This window comes from Phocoena phocoena, chromosome 16 (genome assembly GCF_963924675.1).
Source record: "Phocoena phocoena chromosome 16, mPhoPho1.1, whole genome shotgun sequence".
In the NCBI taxonomy this organism is placed as follows: Eukaryota; Metazoa; Chordata; class Mammalia; order Artiodactyla; family Phocoenidae; genus Phocoena; species Phocoena phocoena.
In genome coordinates this window covers 50,448,281-50,472,068 of record NC_089234.1, presented here as the reverse complement: position 1 = coordinate 50,472,068, position 23,788 = coordinate 50,448,281, and the positions used below count along the sequence as shown (strand labels likewise).

General features: G+C 38.4%; 1 protein-coding gene across 4 annotated transcripts in view; it reads left to right on the top strand.

Annotated features, from left to right (window-relative positions):
• Positions 1 to 23,788, top strand: part of CCSER2 (coiled-coil serine rich protein 2) — a 121,661-nt gene that overhangs the window by 34,521 nt on the left and 63,352 nt on the right. For all 4 annotated transcript variants that reach the window (XM_065894344.1, XM_065894347.1, XM_065894346.1 and 1 more), the window contains exon 4: positions 6,910 to 7,072. In XM_065894344.1, the coding sequence (XP_065750416.1) occupies positions 6,910 to 7,072 (163 nt within the window). The remainder of the gene's footprint in view (positions 1 to 6,909; positions 7,073 to 23,788) is intronic.

Here is a 23,788-nt window from a genome sequence, read left to right as displayed (position 1 = left end):
CTCAGTGGCTTCCAAAATAAACATTTATTTTTCTCATTCATGGATCTTTGTATTAGCTGGGATAGCTCAGACTGTGGGACTGAGTTCAGGTCTACTCCTTGCTTCTTCATTTTGAAACCAGGACTCCTTGGAGCAGGTTGTGCTCATGGCAGATGGCAGAAGGACAATAGGGTGCGGAGAAGCATGCATATAGTATCTCTTAAAGTCTTCACTTAGAACCAGCACACTGGTATTCTACCCACATTCTGTTGGCCAAAGCAAGTTACATGGCCAACCCTAAGAGCAGTGCGACTTGGAAGTATACTCTATTCACAGTGCGAATCTCTGCAGCAGAGGACATTGGATGTATAAGTCTATTGAAGGACAGTGTAGAGCTGAGAACAATATCTACTCTACCACAGGGGTAGAGACTGTTGCATCTTCTTGTGGTTCTGCTGTCACTTGGGATACTCTAGCAATCAGTGCTGAGTTCTAGTCAACTGAGAAAGAAAAATCACAGCCAGTACCCAGGAAGAGGAACAGGGAAAACAGCAGAACTCCCGAGATTAGAGTGGCCAAAAGAGATGATAATGAGAGCACTTAGATTCAATTGCAGCACAATACTTTCTGGAGCTTATTATAAAAGAAGATTTCCCAACAAAACAGTTCAATCGATGACAGAAAGCATAGTTGAAATCTGAATTAGTGACCTGGAAGATCAAGTGGAAAAGTATTTTAGAACACAGAAGAAAAACATAAACCATTAATGATTAAAAGGGAAGAAATAATGAGACTTTATGATCCAGGAGATTTAATGTGAAGTTTTAAGGGCTGGTACTGAGGAATGAAGGATTTACCTCCATGGAATAAATTATCTAATGCATTTTACTTTGACAGAACTATAACAACTTCTCTTTGGAAACCTTAGCTAAACCAGGAAGTAGAGAGATGGCATTGGTCTTAGAGCCTGCCTCATCTTTAGAGCACAACAAAAAGTTATCCATATATTAGGTAAAAGCAGAATCACAAGGCAATTTAAAGTTTCTGAGGTCTTGGCTGGGGACTTGTGAAAAGTAGGAGGGAACTCCTGAGGTATAACATCTCACATATATTATAGATTTTCCTAGGAGAAGGCAAACAAGTATTGATTATTTTGAGCTAATTGAACACGGAAGAAAGCAGAACCTGGATCTAAAATATGTAGCCTTCAGAGGCACCAAAGATAAAACAGTATTTAGATTTGGTACTACTGGGAAGGAGGGAATGACTATTCTCTTTACAGGTCTGAGGTCCTGAATGACTATACCCACTGCTGCTGAGTTTTTTTATTGGCAGGATAGGAATGTTACAAGGATTAGTACAAGGTTTAAGGGGTCTTCTAATATACTTAGACTATTGGTTTTAGTTCCCTTTAGCTTCTGGTTTTTGAAGCTACTATGCAAATTTGGGTAGAGTTTTGGATGGATCACTCTGGATTTTATGGGTTCAGCCCCACTAATTCTGCCAATATCAGTGGAATTTTTGTCAACAAGAAGACTGGCACCTTGTTGAGGTCTTTAGTTTGGGTTTGATTTGGACACAAGTTTGCTGTGACTTTATTATGAATAGGGAAGTCATCTGGGATTTCAAGGAAGAGGCCATGAAGAGAATATTTATCTGGCAATTGCATTTGTGAACCTATTAAGGTAGCATATGTGGTAGCACAGACAAGGAACGAATGTTTGTTGGTCAAATGTTTCTTGGACAGTTATGGGCTAGGACTTGGGAACTGTCTGAGTTATTGGAGATAGCTACACTGGGTGGTTTAGTGACACTGAGGGGGAGGTTATATAATAGTCACAGGGTTTAAAGTTGATATTATAGTGCCTATATCAATAATATATTTTCAGGGTTGTCCTTTACTGTTTAGAAAATTTTATCTTTGAGTTTAAGGGTAAAACCTGAAATTGGGTGCTTGATTTTTCCTTCAGAACACTTTGACTAATCGCCCACTTACTTTTTCTCTTTTATTTCTTAGGCAATGCAAGACAGTTTTTCAGTGCCCTGCTATTTATCTAGAAGTGTATCGAGAGACTCCTTTCTCCAGTGTTTAATTTACTGGGGTGGAAGCATCTCGTTATATGTGAAGGACATCATTTTATTCTGAGTCTTATTCTGCTTTTTTCTAAGTCTCTTTCCAAGCACTGGAAGCCTGGCAAGGGAGGAGGGAGACGAGGTCACATCTCTTCCAGAATCTATTCCTGAATGCTGTCTGATGGTGTTAGTCTATCTGTGAAATCTCTAGTGGATTTATTCTTCCTTTGCTTACAGAACTGAATCAGAGCCCAGTCTACGTTCACAGGAAATACTTTGTTGACAGCCTCTGAAAGTCCTTTTCTAACTTCTGATTTCCTCTGCAATTGATGGAGTTCAGGACACACGACCCCAAAATATGGCACCTTGGCATATTGAATATTTTAAGCTGAAGGAGTTTTAAAAAATGGCAGAAGCAGAAAAATCACTCTGATTTCCTCCCCCTCTTGCCCATCTTCCCTGAAACAGGTCATAAAACCGTCATGTGAGGGCCGCCTTCCCCATACCTAGAGGAAAGGAGCATCCTTATCTCTGAAGACAAAGTTAGACCAAGAAGATCCTAACAAACAGGCCTTGCTAAAGTTTCCCCCAGTTTACCACACTTAGACTCCTTAACCTGTGACATTCCTCCTTGACTGTCTACTCTTCATCAAGCCTAGCATAAAAATATACAGGTCTGTTTCTTTGGGTCTTCATTTTCTCATGAAGGCTCCCATGTCACATATTAAATAAATTTGTATGCTTTTCTCCCATTAATCTATCTTGTCAGTTTTATTTTCAGGCCCTAAGAGAGTTGAGAAAATCTTTCCTCCTCTACTACACAATCGTGGGTTCTTCAGTCAACTTTAGGTTTTTCACACTGTGCTTTTTCTATTCTGTTTTTATGCACCTAGATTTCCTTCTAATGTATGAACTAATTGGTATAGATCTGGAGGCCCTGGATTATCAATTGCTAAAAGTATTCTAAATTCTTCTGGAAATTTCTCCCAGTCTTGTTTAGACCTTAGAAAGTCTGTAGCTATGGCTCTCAGCTCAGGATGAGACCAGATCCAAGTCAACCTTAAGGGAATTTTCCGTCTTCTGAAGGAGGGTTAAGAGGTATAGAGTTTTTTAGGTTTCTGGTCAGCTTGAGGGGTAGGGAAAGAGGTTAAAGGGAGAGATGGGGTGGAGGGAAATTGAATATAGAATGAGGGAAGAGGAATAAAAGGAAAAAGGACTTTAGATTTGAGTAGCAATTTGGGAGGATCTAAAAAGAGAGACCATTTTCTTTAATATTTTTCTTTTACCTTGGTGAAGGAATCTCTTAAGGAAATTTTGGAATCTGAATTTCTTTTAGTGGACCAGTGGGTATTTGAGCTTTGCTTGCTTTTTGTTCTAAAGTGTCTCTCATATAAACAGTTTGGTTATACCAAAGGCATAGTTGTATTGTTTTATTCTCTTGCTTAGAAACTTCTAATCGTCACTCATTGCCTACAGATTAAAGCCTAGCATTTGGCACATTCATAGCATCATCCTTAGGTTTATGAAATTTCCATAGTATACATTTTCTTAGGGGTGATCTTTCTTCCACTCGTTCTGTTTTAAACTTTTCTCTGTTGAAAAAGATACCTTTCTAATTACTTCCTGAATCTTATCCCATCAAATTATGGTGCCTATTAAATTGCACTTACTTCATGCTATTAATATATTTCCTAAGGCCACTTTTTTGCTAAACATTTTATTGAGATAATAGTCATATGAGGTCAATAGTATTGTCCTTTACCACTTTCCAATTACTGTATTTTCTTCTGGAAATTTATCTTTCTTTTTCAGTACTAATGGCATTTAGTAATATCAACTTCATGATTTTTTTTTTAGCATGAACTTTTCTCCTTTCAAACCAAATTTCATTTAAAAAACTTTCTTGTTCATATTGTAAAACCTCCTGCATGACACATCCTTTCCAGACTTTCTGATATATAATTTCTTCCTGCTATCTTCATAGCCAGTTGTTAGTCATGGATAGGAATACTACCTGTGTCAGCCATTATCTTCTTAGGACTTTAAGTTATTAGAAAGAATCTAGGGTACTTTTGGCATCATATTTCGTTCTTTATCAAATCAGAAGAAATGGGTATGATGAGTGTTAGACATAGGCATCTCCGTATCCCATACCTTTTAGTTAGCTATGTTAGATTCTCTTTCCCTCATCACAGGGTAGAAGTACTGAAAATTCTGTCTCCTACTCATAGTAAAAAACCTACTAAAATCTGTCTTTTACTTTGGGAGCTAGAAAGCCCCTTTAGAAGGCGTTTATTTATTCTCTATTCCTAAACTCATAATTAGGGTCAAATCTGGTGTGTAGATAGTTTTGATCAGCATATTGGTTAGCATTTTTTTTGGAAAGCTTTTAGGTTTGCCTCATCCTTCCCTATGATATTACACATTCAGAAGGATTTATTTCCTTTCTTAGTCTTGTTTGTCCTGTTCCTTCATTGGTGCTGGAAACTGGCTTTAAATTAACTCCATCTTGTAATTTTATTGGCTTTCCATTTTATTTTCTATGTTATTTCTTTCTCTCTGCCCTTAGTCTTTTCTAAGAAACCACCACTAATGTTATTTTGCATTCTCTTCTTAGTAACATTTTAAAGTGTATCAAAACATGATTGATGGGTACTGCAGGTAGTAGTATAAGCGGGACCCTTCCTTCCTTCAGAGTCTTGGAGGAGACATTTTTCTGAGAGTTTAAGCCCCGCTCTGTCCCAATTCTAACAATAGTGTTTTGTAGTCATGGAAAATATTTGTTTCCGGTGCCTATTTGTCGTTATGCTGTTGGTTGAGTTCATGTTTCAATGAAAGTGCTTTATTTGGAGCCTGTGTGTAGTACCAACAATCTTTAGTAAATACAAAAGCAGCACATCATTTTCTGCATTATAATTTCCCACAGCATTTAACCCCATCTCCTGACTTGTTTTCCTGATTAGTGTGCTTCTTATTACTCTGAGTGCACTGTGTGGATGATATACTAATTATATAACAGATTCTTATTGCAGAATTTCTTTTTTGGGGAGTGAGTGGAATTTCACCTGTGTGAATTAAGAGGAAATATGAATTCAGATTTAAAAGTAGATATAGATTATCCCTCAGCTATACAGAATTTCTTAACCTAAAGTAACATTTTAATGCCATGTAGAAATACTTAAGGAAGTTAACTGAGTCTCTGAGTATAATGTGAATGTCAACTAAAAGCATTTTTAAGCCTTCTTAGGATTATTTTTCAATTTATTTTTCTTTTGCCGTCTTATGTTCTCCTCCTTACTTTTGCGGCATAATGATCACCATGCCTTTATTTACATGACAGTCCGGTTTTCTTTATTGAACTTAAAAAAAATATGTATATCTTAATTTATCCCAATAAGATGATGAGAAATTGTTAGAAATAATTTCAAATGTAAGTCTTCTTTAAAAAATTTTTCTTAAAAAAGTTTTTTTAAAACTATAAAACCTATCTTTTTTTTCCCCAAGTTGATTTCTCTAATGGAAATTTTCTAATAAACAAAATTTCGATGTCTTTTAGAACCTTATTTAAATTGTTACTCATATATAAGTAATGTGTTCACAGTGAGTTCAGTGTATATGAGAATTGAACATATACACTTTAATTATATCAACCTTTTTTTTGGAGTGGGGAAATTTGTTTTTATCTGGTATACTGTAATTAAACACTTGCCATGTATCAAATTCAGGTTTAGGTTAAGTTAAAAAAACCATTTAAATAATGAGTTTTTTTTTTATTTTAATTGGGGAGGATTACGTTGATTTCTAAAGCTTTCTTGTCACAAGGGATTCTGAACATGCAGGATTTGAACTTTCTCATGTAATAATTCTCAGACTAGAGAAACCTTTCCTGTTCCTGCCTTGGGTTAGTGTTTAGTTATATTTTTAGTAACAGTCTTAACTCAGAGGCTATGTAAGCACTGAGTGAAGATGGAGTCACAGGGTAAACTGGGCTTGCTTCCCACAGGGAGGGCTGGGAGTTGAGCAGGAAGGAAGGCCTGTTTGTCAGTGCCTTGTATGCAACTATGTCTGAGTAGGCAGCAAGCGACACAATGTCTCCCTCGTACAAAGTAACTCTCTCAGTGAGTGCTCAGATATGTGAGGAAAAAGTGTTTGGGTAAGTGAAGGAGAAGCTTGGGGTGTTTCAAAGAAATTCTTTTCATGTTTTTGTGGCATTTAGATTTCAGGGAGTGTACTGTTTGTTGCTGCAAAGTACTGGCTTTGTTTTCAGTGGCATTTTAGAATTTTTGAACAAGCTCTACTGTCGGCAGATTGGAGCATTTTACTTTCTAAAACTGTGAGCTTAATTTAAAAAGTATGATTTGTTTATGATGAAGAGTTAATTTGTACTTCTTGAAATCAGTAAAAATTAATTGTGGCATTCATTTTTAGGAATGAGTTCTCTACCAGACTTAAAATCTTCTACTTTTTCTTGTCATTTTCATTCTGAAGTCAGAACCAACTACTGATAATGATGAAAACCACTTAAAACTGACTACTGGTGTTTAAAATGTATAATGTTGATTTCAAGGATAATTTGCTTGTTTTAAAACAGTGGGACTGTTGTTACTTAAGTGACTGTGATAATGAAAGTTCTATAATTTACTTCAGTTTGAATAATATAAAGTTTGGTTTTCACTGAAAGAACTAGTCATTTTTCTTCTGGAAATCTTGATTTTGTGGTTAGCTAACATAAATGGCTGGTAGTTTTAGAACATTACTTTTATATTTTCAGCAGCATTTAATTATTGAGCTGTAAGTAGTTAGCTTTTATAGAGTTTGTGTACATGTTTCTAGTGTTTCGCTTTTGAATTTGTCTAGTGGAGTGTGACAATATGAACCGCTTTGACCAATCAGACAGAAATGTTCGGCAGTCTCAAGAAGGATTTTGGAAAAGGCCACCCCAGAGGTGGAGTGGACAGGAGCATTACCACCTTAGCCATCCTGACCACTATCATCACTATGGAAAAAGTGACTTGAGCAGGTGAGTCTAATTTCAATTATATTTTCCATCTTATTAGTTTAGAATCATATTTCCACCCACCCCTTAAAACTGTTTTTCGTCTTTGTTTTTAGAGGCACCAAAAAACATTTCAAGTTATATGTGATACTAATTGGAATAATCTAATTTTTTTCTTTTGGCTCAAATCTTTTTTCATTAGCTTTGTCGTGAATATAAATATTTATGTCTGCTGTTTGAACTTTAAATTTTTGTGTGATTTTCTGGTTCTTATTTGGGAATGATCAGAGATGTTGACTTTGTTAAAGTTTATTATGTTTAAGATATTAATGTGTAAAATTAGTTTCAAGTGATTTGTCTTCTTTTGCTTATATAATAAATTGAAATTTTAAAATTCCTCAAGTACTGTACTAGCATTCTTTTTCTTTTTGAAGTGTACCATAGTCTTTAATTTGGTCAGAGCTTATGTATAGTGTGGCTGTATAGTCATTCAAACCTGGGATCAAACCCTGGCCTGGTACAACTTAGTTTTGTGAGCTTAGATAATTTTTTAACCCCTCTCTACTTCAGTTTACCATCTGTAAAACATACTTAATAATACCTTTCTTTCAGTGTTCAAGGATCAGGGATAAAAGTGCCTGGAACAGTGTCTGACTTACTATAGGCACCCGATGGCAGTTATTAATTTTTTTCCTTTTTACTCTGTCATCTCATTCTCCTAGGGATTTGAGGTCCTTTTGGAGCACATTTACAATACAAATAATAAAATTGGGATAAAGACACAATGGAAGGGGGGAAACTTAAGGCACTGTATAGCTCTTGAAGTAAGAAAAAAAATTAAGATTCCTTGCAGCAAAAGCAAAGAACAAAACTTGATCCATTACAAGATTTATAATATACATAAGATAAAGGGTATGTTTCTCAATTAATTTGCTTTTATGAGATAGAAACCTGAAAGCAGTTGCTTTGCATGATTTCTTATAAGGAGACTACCTTGTGATATAGTGGACAGGTCTCAGACAGCTTCCCAAAGTAGAAATATTGATAAATTCCTTAAGTCTGTATTTTCTTTATGTTCTTCAATCCATGCTACAAAAAACTCTTAAGTGACAAAAGGCAGTTGTACAGTGGATCATGAAACAGTGAGGTCCAACTAAAGATCCTTCTGTTGGTAAAATTTGATGCCAGTATAAAATTTAGAAGATCTGGAAGAATGTGTGGAGTACATACCCTTCCAGGCATTATTTTGGCTGTTCTGTTTCTGGTATCTGGGCTTTTGATAAGGAATGGACATCAGAGAGTTGGTATTATCAGGCAGGAATCTGATGTAAAGATAGTCTTCATTGCTAATAATGAAGATGATGCTTCCTTCATCTTTGATGGTTGGTTTATAAGAAGGTAAATTTAAGGCCAACTTATGAAAATTTAGAAGCCTACCTAAAATATGAACCTTTGCTTATAAGACAAGATTTATTCAACCATTTGAGAAGTATTTTTTGAGAACCTGTATGTTGAGCTCTGTGCTAAATTCTCAAGCTGGAATGAATTTGGAGATGGTGTGAGAGGTGAAAGGTGTAGATTGGTAGTGGCTTCTCAGAGCATTGTTTTGAGGAGGTTAAAAAGAATTATGCAGTGTGTGAGGTCAGTTGGAATCATTGCAATTATCAGGTAGGTAGAAGACTCTTGTGCCTTTTCCATCCCATACAAATTTGAGTAGTAAATACTTCCTGCTGCCAGGGTGTTTAGTGTATGGGAGAGACAGGTATGTAGATAGTTATAATGCAGTATTAGTACAGTGTAATGATGAGAGGTGCCTCAAAGTGTTGTATGCAGGACTCCAGGAGCATACAGGTTTTTGTCTAGGATAGTGATGCATAAATTTACTGTTGAACTGATAACCATGACTGTAGCAATTGCAGAGGATCAATTTCTGTAGAAGGGTGAGTATTCAGATGGAAAAAATAGCATGTGCAAAACCATGTATGAAACAGTGACATTTTCAGAGAACTGCTCTTAGGTTCCTAGCTGAATTGGTAGTTCACTTGGAGGAATGAATAAATGTGATCTCTAACTGTAGATAGCAAAATTATCTATTCATTTTAAGATAAAGGGTGGCAAATTTCAGCTTTGTGAGACTATTAATCAGAATATCCAAAATGGAATGAATTACCTGGAGATAGCAGTCTCTGTCCCTGGGAATGATCAAGAGATCAAGAGATCAATGAGATCTCATTGATCAAGAGATCAGTGAGACTGATTATCTGTCAGAAAAGTTAAGCAACATTTTTCAAAAACTGTATTCCTGGATTTCAATAGGTGTAGAAAAGGGAGACTGATCAGATGAGTATAGGAAGAACAAGTTAATCGAAGTTAATTTTTTTTTTAAAATAGTAGACTCTGCAGTGCCTTTAATATATAATTATAGTACTGTGATGTTGCAAAAGGTGGTACAGGAAAATATATAGCCATTTTCCAAAACATGAGGACAAATCCCTTCTACACAGTGTATTTTGAGGGACTAGTGGTTTGTGGATCATCCACACTTGTGAGTCTCGATGAGGAGAGAGAAATGCACAGAACTCTTGGCGGTTGCTAATCTGACTCAGCGCAGAACTTCCCAACAAGTGAACTGACACATACTGGTTTGTTATGACTGGTTATAGGTTAACCAGTTTATGGATCCCCTCAGGCTTTTGGGTAGCTGTGCGAGGTTTGGGACTTCTAGATTTCTCAGAGCCAGTTATGGGGATGGGTGGTAGAGAGAGAAATCTCATCCAAGATAAGCCTTACTCCAGCAAACCTTAAAACTATTATTTTCTTTCTATACCTTGATTTTAAAAGATTTGGATGTACTAACCCCAGGGCCTTTTAATATTACATGTGTAAAAATTCCTCTTCCCATTCTATGACTTCTTGAATGTTGCTGGTTCCCTTTCCTGTCTGTCCTTCAGTTCCCATCGTTGTCATAATTAATTACAGGATTATGTCTTAATCTGTAATTCAGGGGACTGGTGCTTCAGAACCACTGATCTACTTTCTCTGTATTTTTGTCAGTACTGTTTCTCTTTTCACCTGGCCTATCCTTTTATTCCTCTTTTCTCCCCAGACCTCCCCTTTTCCCTACACCCTCCATTAACCATATGGAATTCTCTCACATCTTAACAAACCCATATCCTTGACTTCTTCACCTACATTCTCCTGATTGTAACTTTTTCCTAAATGTACTAATTCCTCAGTAGCATTCTTATATGAAAGATTCTTATTTTCCAGACACTCTAGTACTGTGCTGTTTAGGGGTGAGGTCTTTGTCTTTGCTCCTCATTGTTACTTCTAAATGAAGTGTTCTTAAGCCTCTTTCATTTGACACTTAGGGCATTTGGCTTTATCAACTCCTCCTTAACGGTCCCAATCCCTAGCTCACAAAAATCTTGGCCCTTGGCTCACTTTCCCTCTTCATTGTAAGCTTTGCTACAACTCTGAGTGTAGCCTCCAATGTTCATGTGCATGATTCATTTAACCTTCTGACTACCTAGTTCCTTAGGAGTCTCTTATATATAAGATCTGTCATCTGAGAATAGAGATAGTTTTACCTTTTTCTATTCAATCTGGATGCTTTCCCTTTTTTCCCCCCCTGCATAATTGGCTAGAATCTCCAGTACAAGTTAAGGAGTGATAAGAGCAGACATCTTTGTCTTCTTTCTGATAGTAGGAGCAAAGCATTTGGTCTTTCACTGTTCAGTATGACGTTAACTGTGGGTTTCATAGATACTCTTTATCAGGTTGAAGAAGTTCCCTTCTATTCCTGTTTTGTTGAGTGTTTTTTTTTAATCACGAACAGGTATTAGATTTTGTCAAATGCTATTGCTGTGTCTATTGAGATAATCATTTTTCCTTTCATTCTGTTCATGTGGTGTATGACTTTGATTTTCAGATGTTGAATCAACCCTGCATTTCTCGAATAAATCCCTCTTGGTCATGGTATCCTTTTAGATGTTGCTAGATTCAAATTGCTAGTATTTTGTTGAAGATTTTTCTGTATACATTCATAACAAATACTGGTCTGTAGTTTTCTTGAGATGTCTTTGTCGTTTTGATATTATCACATAAATTGAATTGGGAAGTGTTTCATTTCTATTTTTGAGAGAGTTCGTGAAGGAATTTTGTTAATTCTTCATTAAATGTTTTATAGAATTCACCATTGAGGTTATTTGGGTTTTGGCTTTTCTTTGCAGTGAGTCTTTTTTTGTTTGTTTTTGGGTTTTTTTTTGCGGTACGCGGGCCTCTCACTGTTGTGGCCTCTCCCGTTGCGGAGCACAGGCTCCGAACGTGCAGGCTCAGCGGCCATGGCTCACGGGCCCAGCCGCTCCGCGGCATGTAGGATCTTCCTGGACCGGGGCACGAACCCGTGTCCCCTGCATCGGCAGGCAGACTTTCAACCACTGCACCACCAGGGAAGCCCTGCAGTGAGTTTTTTGATTACTAATTTAATCTCATATATTCTGTGGATGTCTCTTTGGTTTCCTTAGTTTGTAGTGTTGCTCAAGTCTTCTGTTTCCTTGCTGACCTTCTTCCTAGTTGTTTTATCCATTAATGAGAAGGAGGTATTAAAGTCTCGAACTTAAGTATATCTTGTAGGGAAGGTTTGATAGCAACAAATTGACGCAGTTTGTGTTTATCTGGGAATGTTTTAGTTTCTCTTTAATTTTAAAGGATAGTTTCACTGGATATAGGATTCTTGGTTGATAGGCTTTCTTTTAACTTTTTTTTTCTGTCTTTTTTATTTTATTTTTTTTTAAATTTTAACAGCTTTATTGATACACAATTCACATCTAATACAGTTCACCCATTCAAAGTGTACAGTTCAATGGCTTTTTATATTCAATCTCTACTGAATTGTGCAATAATCACCACAATCAATTTTACAACATTTTCATCACCCCTGAAAGGAAACCCTGCATTCCTTAGTCACCCCCCTACCCTACTCGCCCATAACTTCCAGCCTTAGGCAACCACTAATCTGCTTTCTGTCTCTATAGATTTGCCTATTAGGATGTTTCATATAAATTGAATGATACAATATGTTGTCCTTTGTGTCCGGCTTCTTGCACTTAACATGATTTTTCAAGGTCCATCCATGTTGTAGCATGTATCATTGCTTCACTTCTGTTTATCAACAAATACTAATCCATTGTATGGATATGCCACATTTTATTTATTCATTCACCAGCTGATAGTCATTTCATTCTTTTTTAGTTTTGGTCTATTATGGATAATGCTGCTATGAACATTCGTGTACAAGTTTTTGTGTGGATGTATGTTTTCATTTCTCTTGGGTATGCCACCTAAGAGTAGAATTGCTGGGTCATATGGAAACTCTTTGTTTAAACTTTTGAGAAACTTCTAGACTGTTTCCTAAAGAGACAGAACCATTTTACATTCACATTAACAGTTTATTAGGGTCCCAATCTCTCCACATCCTCGACAACACTTGTTATTTGACTTATTTATTCTAGGCATCCTAGAGGATGTGAAGTGGTATCTTGTGATTTTCATGCACACTTCCATGATGGTTAATGATGTTGAACATTTTTTATATGCTTATTGTTCATTTATATATCTTCTTTGGAGAAATATATATTCATATCCTTTGCTCATTTTATTTATTTTATTATTTTTTACATCTTTATTGGAGTATAATTGCTTTACAATGGTGTGCTAGTTTCTGCTTTATAGCAAAGTGAATCAGTTATACATATACATATGTTCCCATATTTCTTCCCTCTTGCATCTCCCTCCCTCCCACCCTCCCTATTCCACCCCTCCAGGCGGTCACAAAGCACGAAGCTGATATCCCTGTGCTATGCGGCTGCTTCCCACTAGCTATCTACCTTACGTTTGTTAGTGTATATATGTCCATGCCTCTCTCTCTCGCTCTGTCACAGCTCACCCTTCCTCCTCCCCATATCCTCAAGTCCGTTCTCCAGTAGGTCTGTGTCTTTATTCCTGTCTTACACCTAGGTTCTTCATGACATTTTTTTTTTCTTAAATTGCATATATACGTGTTAGTATACGGTATTTGTCTTTCTCATTCTGACTTACTTCACTCTGTATGACAGACTATAGGTCTATCCACCTCATTACAAATAGCTAAATTTCGTTTCTTTTTATGGCTGAGTAATATTCCATTGTATATATGTGCCACATCTTCTTTATCCATTCATCTGATGACAGGCACTTAGGTTGTTTCCACATCCGGGCTATTGTAAATAGAGCTGCAACGAACATTTTGGTACATGACTCTTTTTGAATTTTGGCTTTCTCAGGGTATATGCCCAGTAGTGGGATTGCTGGGTCATATGGTAGTTCTATTTGTAGTTTTTTAAGGAACCTCCATACTGTTCTCCATAGTGGCTGAACCAATTCACGTTCCCACCAGCAGTGCAAGAGTGTTCCCTTTTCTCCACACCCTCTCCAGCATTTATTGTTTGTAGATTTTTTGATGATGGCCATTCTGACTGGTGTGAGATGATATCTCATTGTAGTTTTGATTTGCATTTCTCTAATGATTAATGATGTTGAGCATTCTTTCATGTGTTTGTTGGCAGTCTGTATATCTTCTTTGGAGAATTGTCTATTTAGGTCTTCTGCCCATTTTTGAATTGGGTTGTTTGTTTTTTTGTTATTGAGCTGCATGAGTTGCTTGTAAATTTTGGAAATTAATCCTTTGTCAGTTGCTTCATTTGCAAATATTTTCTCCCATTCTGTGGGTTGTCTTTTGGTCTTGTTTATGGTTTCCTTTGCTGTGCAAAACCTTTGAAGTTTCATTAGGTCCCATTTGTTTATTTTTGTTTTTATTTCCATTTCTCTAGGAGGTGGGTCAAAAGTATCTTGCTGTGATTTATGTCATAGAGTGTTCTGCCTATGTTTTCCTCTAAGAGTTTGATAGTTGCTGACCTTCCATTTAGGTCTTTAATCCATTTTGAGCTTATTTTTGTGTACAGTGTTAGGGAGTGATCTAATCTCATACTTTTACATGTACCTGTCCAGTTTTCCCAGCACCACTTATTGAAGAGGTTGTCCTTTCTCCACTGTACATTCCTGCCTCCTTTATCAAAGATAAGGTGACCATATGTGTGTGGGTTTATCTCTAGGCTTTCTATCCTGTTCCATTAATCTATCTTTCTGTTTTTGTGCCAGTACCATACTGTCTTGATTACTGTAGCTTTGTAGTATAGTCTGAAGTCAGGGAGCCTGATTCCTCCAGCTCCATTTTTCATTCTCAAGATTGCTTTGGCTATTCGGGGTCTTTTGTGTTTCCATACAAATTGTGAAATTTTTTGTTCTAGTTCTGTGAAAAATGCCAGTGGTAGTTTGATACGGATTGCATTGAATCTGTAGATTGCTTTGGGTAGTAGAGTCATTTTCACAATGTTGATTCTTCCAATCCAAGAACATGGTATATCTCTCCATCTATTTGTATCATCTTTAATTTCTTTCATCAGTGTCTTATAATTTTCTGCATACAGGTCTTTTGTCTCCTTAGGTAGGTTTATTCCTAGATATTTTATTCTTTTTGTTGCAATGGTAAATGGGAGTGTTTTCTTGATTTCACTTTCAGATTTTTCATCATTAGTGTGTAGGAATGCCAGAGATTTCTGTGCATTAATTTTGTATCCTGCTACTTTACCAAATTCATTGATTAGCTCTAGTAGTTTTCTGGTAGCATCTTTAGGATTCTCTATGTATAGTATCATGTCATCTGCAAACAGTGACAGCTTTACTTCTTCTTTTCCCATTTGGATTCCTTTTATTTCCTTTTCTTCTCTGATTGCTGTGGCTAAAACTTCCAAAACTATGTTTAATAATAGTGGTGAGAGTGGGCAACCTTGTCTTGTTCCTGATCTTAGTGGAAATGGTTTCAGTTTTTCATCATTGAGGACGATGTTGGCTGTGGGTTTGTCATATATGGCCTTTATTATGTTCAGGAGAGTTCCCTCTATGCATACTTTATGCAGGGTTTTTATCATAAATGGGAGTTGAATTTTGTTGAAAGCTTTTTCTGCATCTATTGAGATGATCGTATGGTTTTTCTCCTTCAATTTGTTTATATGGTGTATCACATTGATTGATTTGCATATATTGAAGAATCCTTGCATTCCTGGGATAAACCCCACTCGATCATGGTGTATCATCCGTTTAATGTGCTGTTGGATTCTGTTAGTATTTTGTTGAGGATTTTTGCATCTATGTTCATCAGTGATATTGGCCTGTAGTTTTCTTTCTTTGTGACATCTCTGTCTGCTTTTGGTATCAGGGTGATGTTGCCCTAGTAGAATGAGTTTGGGAGTGTTCCTCCCTCTGCTATACTTTGGAAGAATTTGAGAAGCATAGGTGTTAGCTCTTCTCTAAATGTTTGGTAGAATTCGCCCTTGAAGCCATCTGGTCCTGAGCTTTTGTTTGTTGAAGGATTTTAAATCACAGTTTCAATTTCCGTGCTCTTGATTGGTCTGTTCATATTTTCTGTTTCTTCCTGATTCAGTCTCAGCAGGTTGTGCTTTTCTGAGAATTTGTCCATTTCTTCCAGGTTGTCTATTTTATTGGCAGAGTTGCTTGTAGTAATCTCTCATGATCTTTTGTATTTCTGCAGTGTCAGTTGTTACTTCTCCTTTTTCATTTCTAATTCTATTGATTTGAGTCTTCTCCCTTTTTTTTCTTGATCAGTCCGGCTAATGGTTTATCAATTTGGTTTATCTTCTAAAAGAACCAGCTTTTAGTTTTATTGATCTTTGCTATTGTTTCCTTCATTTCTTTTACATTTATTCCTGATCTGATCTTTATGATTTCTTTCCTTCTGCTAACTTTGGGGTTTTTTGTTCTTCTTTCTCTAATTGCTTTAGGTGCAGGGTTACGTTGTTTATTCAAGATGTTTCGTGTTTCTTAAGGTAGGATTGTATTGCTATAAACTTCCCTCTTAGAACTGCTTTTGCTGCATCCCATAGGTTTTGGGTCGTCGTGTCTCCATTGTCATTTGTTTCTAGGTATTTTTTTGATTTCCTCTTTGATTTCCTCAGTGATCAGTTCGTTATTAAGTAGTGTATTGTTTAGCCTCCATGTGCTTTTATTTTTTACAGATCTTTTCCTGTAATTGATATCTAGTCTCATAGCCTTGTGGTCGGAAAAGATACTTGATACAATTTCAGTTTTCTTAAATTTACCAAGGCTTGATTTGTGACCCAAGATATGATCTATCCTGGAGAATGTTCCATGAGCACTTGAGAAAAATGTGTATTCTGTTGTTTTTGGATTGAATGTCCTATAAATGTCAATTAAGTCCATCTTGTTTAATGTATCATTTAAAGCTTGTGTTTCCTTATTTCTTTTCTTTTCTTTCTTTTTTTTTTTTTTTTTTTTTTTTTTTTTTTTTTTTTTTTTTTTTTTTTTTGCGGTACACGGGCCTCTCACTGTTGTGGCCTCTCCCGTTGTGGAGCACAGGCTCTTGACGTGCAGGCTCAGTGGCCATGGCTCACAGGCCCAGCCGCTCCATGACATGTGGGAACTTCCCGGACCGGGGCACGAACCCGTGTCCCCTGCATCGGCAGGCGGACTCTCAACCACTGCGCCACCAGGGAAGCCCTCCTTATTTATTTTCATTTTGGATGATCTGTCCATTGGTGAAAGTGGGGTGTTAAAGTCCCCTACTATGAATGTTTTACTGTCGATTTCCCCTTTTATGGCTGTTAGTATTTGCCTTATGTATTGAGGTGCTCCTATGTTGGGTGTGTAAATATTTACAATTGTTATGTCTTCTTCTTGGATTGATCCCTTGATCATTATGTAGTGTCCTTCTTTGTCTCTTCTAATAGTCTTTATTTTAAAGTGTATTTTGTCTGATATAAGAATTGCTACTCCAGAGTTCTTTTGGTTTCCATTTGCATGGAATATCTTTTTCCATCCCCTTACTTTCAGTCTGTATGTGTCTCTAGGTCTGAAGTGGGTCTCTTGTAGACAGCAAATATATGGGTCTTGTTTTTGTATCCATTCAGCCAGTCTGTGTCTTTTGGTTGGAGCATTTAATCCATTTACATTTAAGGTAATTATCGATATGTATGTTCCTATTCCCATTTTCTTAATTGTTTTGGGTTCGTTATTATAGGTCTTTTCCTTCTCTTGCCTAGAGAAGTTCTTTAAGCATTTGTTGTAAAGCTGGTGTGGTGGTGCTGAACTCTCTCAGCTTTTGCTTGTCTGTAAAGGTTTTAATTTCTCCATCAAGTCTCAATGAGATCCTTGCTGGGTTGAGTAATCTTGGTTGCAGGTTTTTGTCCTTCATCACTTTAAATATGTCCTGCCACTTCCTTCTGGCTTGCAGAGTTTCTGCTGAAAAATCAGCTGTTAACCTTATGGGGATTCCCTTGTGTGTTATTTTTCCCTTGCTGCTTTTAATATATTTTCTTTGTATTTAATTTTTGACAGTTTGATTAATATGTGTCTTGGCGTGTTTCTCCTTGGATTTATCCTGTATGGGACTCTCTGTGCTTCCTGGACTTGACTAACTATTTCCTTTCCCATATTAGGGAAGTTTTCAACTATAATCTCTTCAAATATTTTCTCAGTCCCTTTTTTTTTCCTCTTCTTCTTCTGGAACCCCTATAATTTGAATGTTGGTGCGTTTAATGTTGTCCCAGAGGTCTCTGAGACTGTCCTTAGGTCTTTTCATTCTTTTTTCTTTATTCTGCTCTCCAGTAGTTATTTCCACTATTTTATCTTCCAGGTCACTTATCCATTCTTTTGCCTCAGTTATTCTGCTATTGATACCATCTAGAGTATTTCTAATTTCACTTATTGTGTTGTTCATCGTTGCTTGTTTCATCTTTAGTTCTTCTAGGTCCTTGTTAAATGTTTCTTGCATTTTGTCTATTCTATTTCCAAGATTTTGGATCATCTTTACTATCATTATTCTGAATTATTTTTCAGGTAGACTGCCTATTTCCTCTTCATTTGTTAGGTCTGGTGGGTTTTTATGTTGCTCCTTCATCTGCTTTGTGTTTTTCTGTCTTCTCATTTTGCTTATCTTACTGTGTTTGGGGTCTCCTTTCTGCAGGCTGCAGGTTCGTAGTTCCCGTTGTGTTTGGTGTCTGTCCCCAGTGGCTAAAGTTGGTTCAGTGGGTTGTGTAGGCTTCCTTGTGGAGGGGACTAGTGCCTGTGTTCTGGTGGATGTGGCTGGATCTTGTCTTTCCGGTGGGCAGGTCCACGTCTGGTGGTGTGTTTTCGGGTGTCTGTGGACTTATTATGATTTTAGGCAGCCTCTCTGCTAATGGGTGGGGTTGTGTTCCTGTCTTGCTAGTTGTTTCGCATAGGGTGTCCAGCACTGTAGCTTGCTGCTCGTTGAGTGAAGCTGGGTGCTGGTGTTGAGATGGAGATCTCTGGGAGATTTTCGCTATTTGATATTATGTGGAGCTGGGAGGTATCTTGTGGACCAGTGTCCTGAAGTTGGCTCTCCCACCTCAGAGGCACAGCACTGACTCCTGGCTGCAGCTCCAAGGGCCTTTCATCCACATGGCTCAGAATAAAAGGGAGAAAAAGTAGAAAGAAAGAAAGAGAGAGAGAGGGAGGGAGGAAGAGAGAGACAGGGGGAGGGAGGGAGGAAGAAAAGAAAGAGGATAAAAGATAAAATAAAGTTATTAAAATAAAAAATAATTATTAAGAAAAAATTAAAACAAAAAACGGACGGATAGAACCCTAGGACAAGTGGTGAAAGCAAATCTTTACAGACAAAATCTCACAGAGAAGCATACACATACACACTCACAAAAAGAGGAAAAGGGGAAAAAATAATAAATCTTGCTCTCAAAGTCCACCTCCTCAGTTTGGGATGATTCGTTGTCTATTCATGTATTCCACAGATGCAGGGTACATCAAGTTGATTGTGGAGCTTTAATCCGTTGCTTCTGAGGCTGCTGGGAGAGATTTCCCTTTCTCTTCTTTGTTTGCACAGCTCCCGGGGCTCAGCTTTGGATTTGGTCCTGCCTCTGCGTGTAGGTCATCTGAGGCCGTCTGTTCTTCGCTCAGACAGGACGGGGTTAAAGGAGCAGCTGCTTCGGGGACTCTGGCTCCCTCAGGCTGGGGGGGAGGGAGGGGCACGGATACGGGGCGAACCTGCAGCAGCAGAGGCCGACGGGACGTTTCACCAGCCTGAGGCGCGCTGTACGTTCTCCCGGGGAAGTTGTCCCTGGATCCCGGGACCCTTGCAGTGGCGGGCTGCACAGACTCCCGGGAGGGGCAGTGTGGATAGTGACCTGTGCTTGCACACAGGATTCTTGGTGGCGGCAGCAGCAGCCTTAGCGTCTCATGCCCGTCTCTGGGGTCCGCGCTGTTAGCCGCGGCTCGCACGCGTCCCTGGAGCTCCTTTAAGCAGCGCTCTTAATCCCCTGTCCTCGCGCACCAGGAAACAAAGAAGGAAGAAAAAGTCTCTTGCCTTTTCGGCAGGTCCAGACTTTTCCCGGGACTCCCTCCTGGCTAGCCGTGGTGCACTAACCCCCTGCAGGCTGTTTTCATGCCGGAAACCCCAGTGCTCTCCCTGTGCTCCAACTGAAGCCCGAGCCTCAGCTCCCAGCCCCACCCACCCGGGCTGGTGAGTGCGGGTCGGCACCGATCCTCTGTGCGGGAATCTCTGTGCTTTGCCCTCCGCTGCTCTCCTCCGCGGCTGCGGCTGCGGCTGCGGCTGCGGCTGCGGCTGCGGCCGCGGCTGCGGCTGCGGCTGCGGCTGCGGCTCCGGCTCCGAAGCTCCCCCCCCTCCGCCACCCGCAGTCTCCACCCGTGAAGGGGCCCCCTAGTGTGTGGAAACCTTTTATCATTCACAGCTCCCTCCCACTGGTGCAGTTCCCGTCCCTATTCTTTTGTCTCTGTTTATTCTTTTTTCTTTTGCCCTACCTAGTTACGTGGGGAGTTTCTTGCCTTTTGGGAGGTCTGTGGTCTGCCAGCGTTCAGTAGGTGTTCTGTAGGAGCTGTTCCACGTGTAGATGTATTTCTGGTGTATCTGTGGGGGGAAGGTGATCTCCTGCGTCTTACTCTTCCGCCATCTTCCCGATTCCCCCCTCTTTTAACGTTTTTGATCCCTATGCTTTCTGATGAAAAATCAGCTTTTAATCTTATTGAGCATGTCTTCTACATAATAAATCATTTTTTTCTTTTTTTTTTTTTTTAAGGAATTTTGCCTTTTTAAAAAAATTATTTATTTATTTATGGCTGTGTTGGCTCTTCGTTTCTGTGCGAGGACTTTTTCTAGTTGCGGCAAGTAGGGGCCACTCCTCATCACGGTGCGCGGGCCTCTCACTATTGCGGCCTCTCTTGTTGCGGAGCGCAGGCTCAGCAGTTGTGGCTCACGGGGCCAGTTACTCCGGGGTATGTGGGATCCCCCAGCCCAGGGCTTGAACCCGTGTCCCCTGCATTGGCAGGCAGATTCTCAACCACTGCGCCACCAGGGAATCCCATAAATCACTTTTTCTTGCTGTGTCAGGATTCACTTTTTCTTTGGCTTTTGACAGTTTAACTATGATGTGTCTCTCTTTTGGTTATGATGTATCATATTTTGGAGTTTGTTGAGCTAATGATTAGAAAGCGATTTCCTTAAATGCCTGTCACCAGTAAGTTTCGCAGCCTTTTGCCAAGGGGCTCTGTGTGTGTGTGTGTGTGTTCAGGGGTGCCTTCAGCAACCTGATAAGCAGATTGCAGCACTTTCTTAGCCTTCATTTCCTGCTTGCTCAGAGGCTCAAGGTTAGCAAAAGGTGAAGGATTAAGACCTTCTCAGGTATTTCCTTGGCTTTCACATGTGTATGGCCATCTCTATGCCCAGGAATATGTTGGAGCTTTCCAAGACTCCTGTGTACATCTCATTCCTCAGGTTTTCCTTTTAAGTGTTTTGGTCACCTTCTTGTTTGTTCCAAGTGGTATTGCCATCTTAGGCAGCTGAGAATTTAAACAATTGCCACTGATTTTTTTTTGTTTGTTTTTTAAAAACAAATGTACTAGAGATAAGGCTGTTCCCCCTGAGGGAGCTCTGAATGAGGCCAAATAAAACAACTGCTGAGAATGGGCCTTTTCTAGGGAGGTGCCATTCAGGTCAAATAGTAACAATTCTCTAGAAATGGTGCTTTTTGGAGAGTTCCAATCCCAGTTTACCTCCCATCCCAGCCCCTAGAGATTGCTGAATTTCACAGCTATTGTACTTGTAAAGCTTTTGTTTTTCAAGCCAACACAGAGCTAGGAAGATAGGCAGGGAAATAGAATAAATTAAAATGTCACAGAGTTTGTTCTTCTCACGAGATTCAGCTGGTTTTTTTCAGTAAGTGCTCTTCAGTTGTTGCAAGCGATTCCAGAGCTCTGAAAAAGTTTTGACAAATTTGCCAGTATTCTCAGAGCTTTTATGGAGGAGTGGATTTTTGAGATCTTTTATTCTGCCATTCTGTAAGTACTTCCTTCTTTTCCTTTTGTCATGGATTTTTTTTAAATTGCCTTATTTTTAGAGCAGTTTTAGGTTTACAGAAATTTTGAGCAGAAAGTATAGGGAGTTCTCATATATTCCTTCACCACTTATGCACAGTTTCTCTTACTAACATCTTGCATTAGTGTGGAATATTTGTTACAATTAATGAGTCAATGTTGATACATTATTATTAACTAAAATTCATAGTTTATACTAGGTTTCATTTTAAATGCCTTGAACCAATAAGTTGTGTGTACATTCTGTGGACTTTGACAAATGCATAATGATGTATATCTACCATTACTGTATCATACAGAAGAATTCTACTGCCCTTGAAACCCCACATCCTCCATCTATTCATCCCTTTCTTCTCCTCCCTATCCCTACCCCCTGACAACACTACTGACAAGCACTGATCTTTTTACTGTCTCCATAGCTTTGCCTTTTAAACAGAATGCCATATAGTTGGAAACAGAATGTAGCCTTTTCAGATTGGCTGTTTTTAGCAATACGTGTTTAAGGTTCCTCTGTGTCTTTCCATGGCTTTATATCACTAAAGAACAGTGATTTCTTTTTACTAAATAAAAGTCCATTGTATGGATGAACTGCAGTTTGTTTATCCATTCACCTACTGAAGGACTTCTTGATTACTTCCAGATATAGCAATTATGAATAAAGCTGCTCTAAACATTTATGTGGGTAAGTTTTCAAGTCATTTTGGTAAATACCAAGAAGCACGATTGCAGGGTCATATATAGTAAGGGTATGTTTAGTTTGGTAAGAAACTGCCGTGGCTGTACATTTTGCATTTCCTCCAGCAATGAGTGAGAGCTCCTGTTGATATACATCCTTGTCAGCATTTGGTGTTGTGTTGTGGATTTTAACTGTTCTAATCGGTGTGTAGTGACATCTCATTGTTGTTTTAATTTGCAATTCTCTAATCATATGATGTTGAGCATTTTTTCTTATACTTATTTGCCATCTGTGTATCTTCTTAGTGACGTGTCTGTTTAGATCTTTTGCTTATTTTTAAATTGGGTTATCTGTTTTCTTATTGAATTTTTTTTTTTTTTTTTTTGTGGTACATGGGCCTCTCAATGCTGTGGCCTCTCCCGTTGCGGAGCACAGGCTCCGGACGCGCAGGCTCAGCGGCCATGGCTCACGGGCCCAGCCGCTCCGCGGCATGTGGGATCTTCCCGGACCAGGGCACGAACCCGTGTCCCCTGCATCGGCAGGCGGACTCTCAACCACTGCGCCACCAGGGAAGCCCAGTCTTATTGAATTTTAAGAGTTCTTTATATATTTTAGATACCAGTCCTTTGTCAGATACATATTTTACAAATATTTTCTCCAGCCTGTGGTTTGCCTTTTTATTCTCCTAATGATGTTTTTCACAGAGCAGACGTTTTTAATTTTATGCAGTACAGCTAGTCAATCTTTTCTTTCATGTGTTGTACTTTTTGTGTCATATCTAAAAACTTATTGCCAAGGTCACCTGGATTTTATTCGTTGTTATTTTGTAGTTTTACATTTAGGTCTTTAATCCATGTTTAGTTAATTTTTGTGGAAGGTGTGAATGTCTAATTGTTCTAGTACTATTTATTGAAAAGTCTGTCCTCTCTCCTTTGAATTGCCATTGCTCCTTTACCATACATATGTATGGGTGTATTTTGGACCCTCTATTCTGTTCCACTGATCTGTTTTTTTGTACCACAGTCTTGATTACTGTCACTTGATAGAGTAAATCTGTAAGTCAGATAGTGTCAGTATTCTGACTTTCTTCTTCAGTGTTGTATTGGTTATTCTGGGTCTTTTGCCTTTTCATATAAACTTTAGAATCATTTTGTTGCTACCCACAAAATAACTTGCTGGGATTTTAATTGAGATTATGTTGAATCTAGCATTAAAAAAATGTAACCAAGAAGTTAAAAATACATATGTTTAACTTTTAATATACAATTTTTATTAATGGTGAGAAAAGAAACAAAGGTTTTGTGAAGTCGAACTGTGACTCAGATTACGAAATAAATAAGGAAGAAAAATCTCAATCTCTCTCTGTCTCTCTATGTCTCTCTCATTACACACACACACACACACACACACACACAATCTCCATTCACCAGTCTAACCTATGAATCACAAATCTTAAGATTTGCACAAAAATCACACATCTTAGTAATCAAGAAGCTCTGATAGTAGTGGTGAAGAATATAAATATATGGATAGAGCCATATAATTTGGGGAGATTACTTTAAAACTGC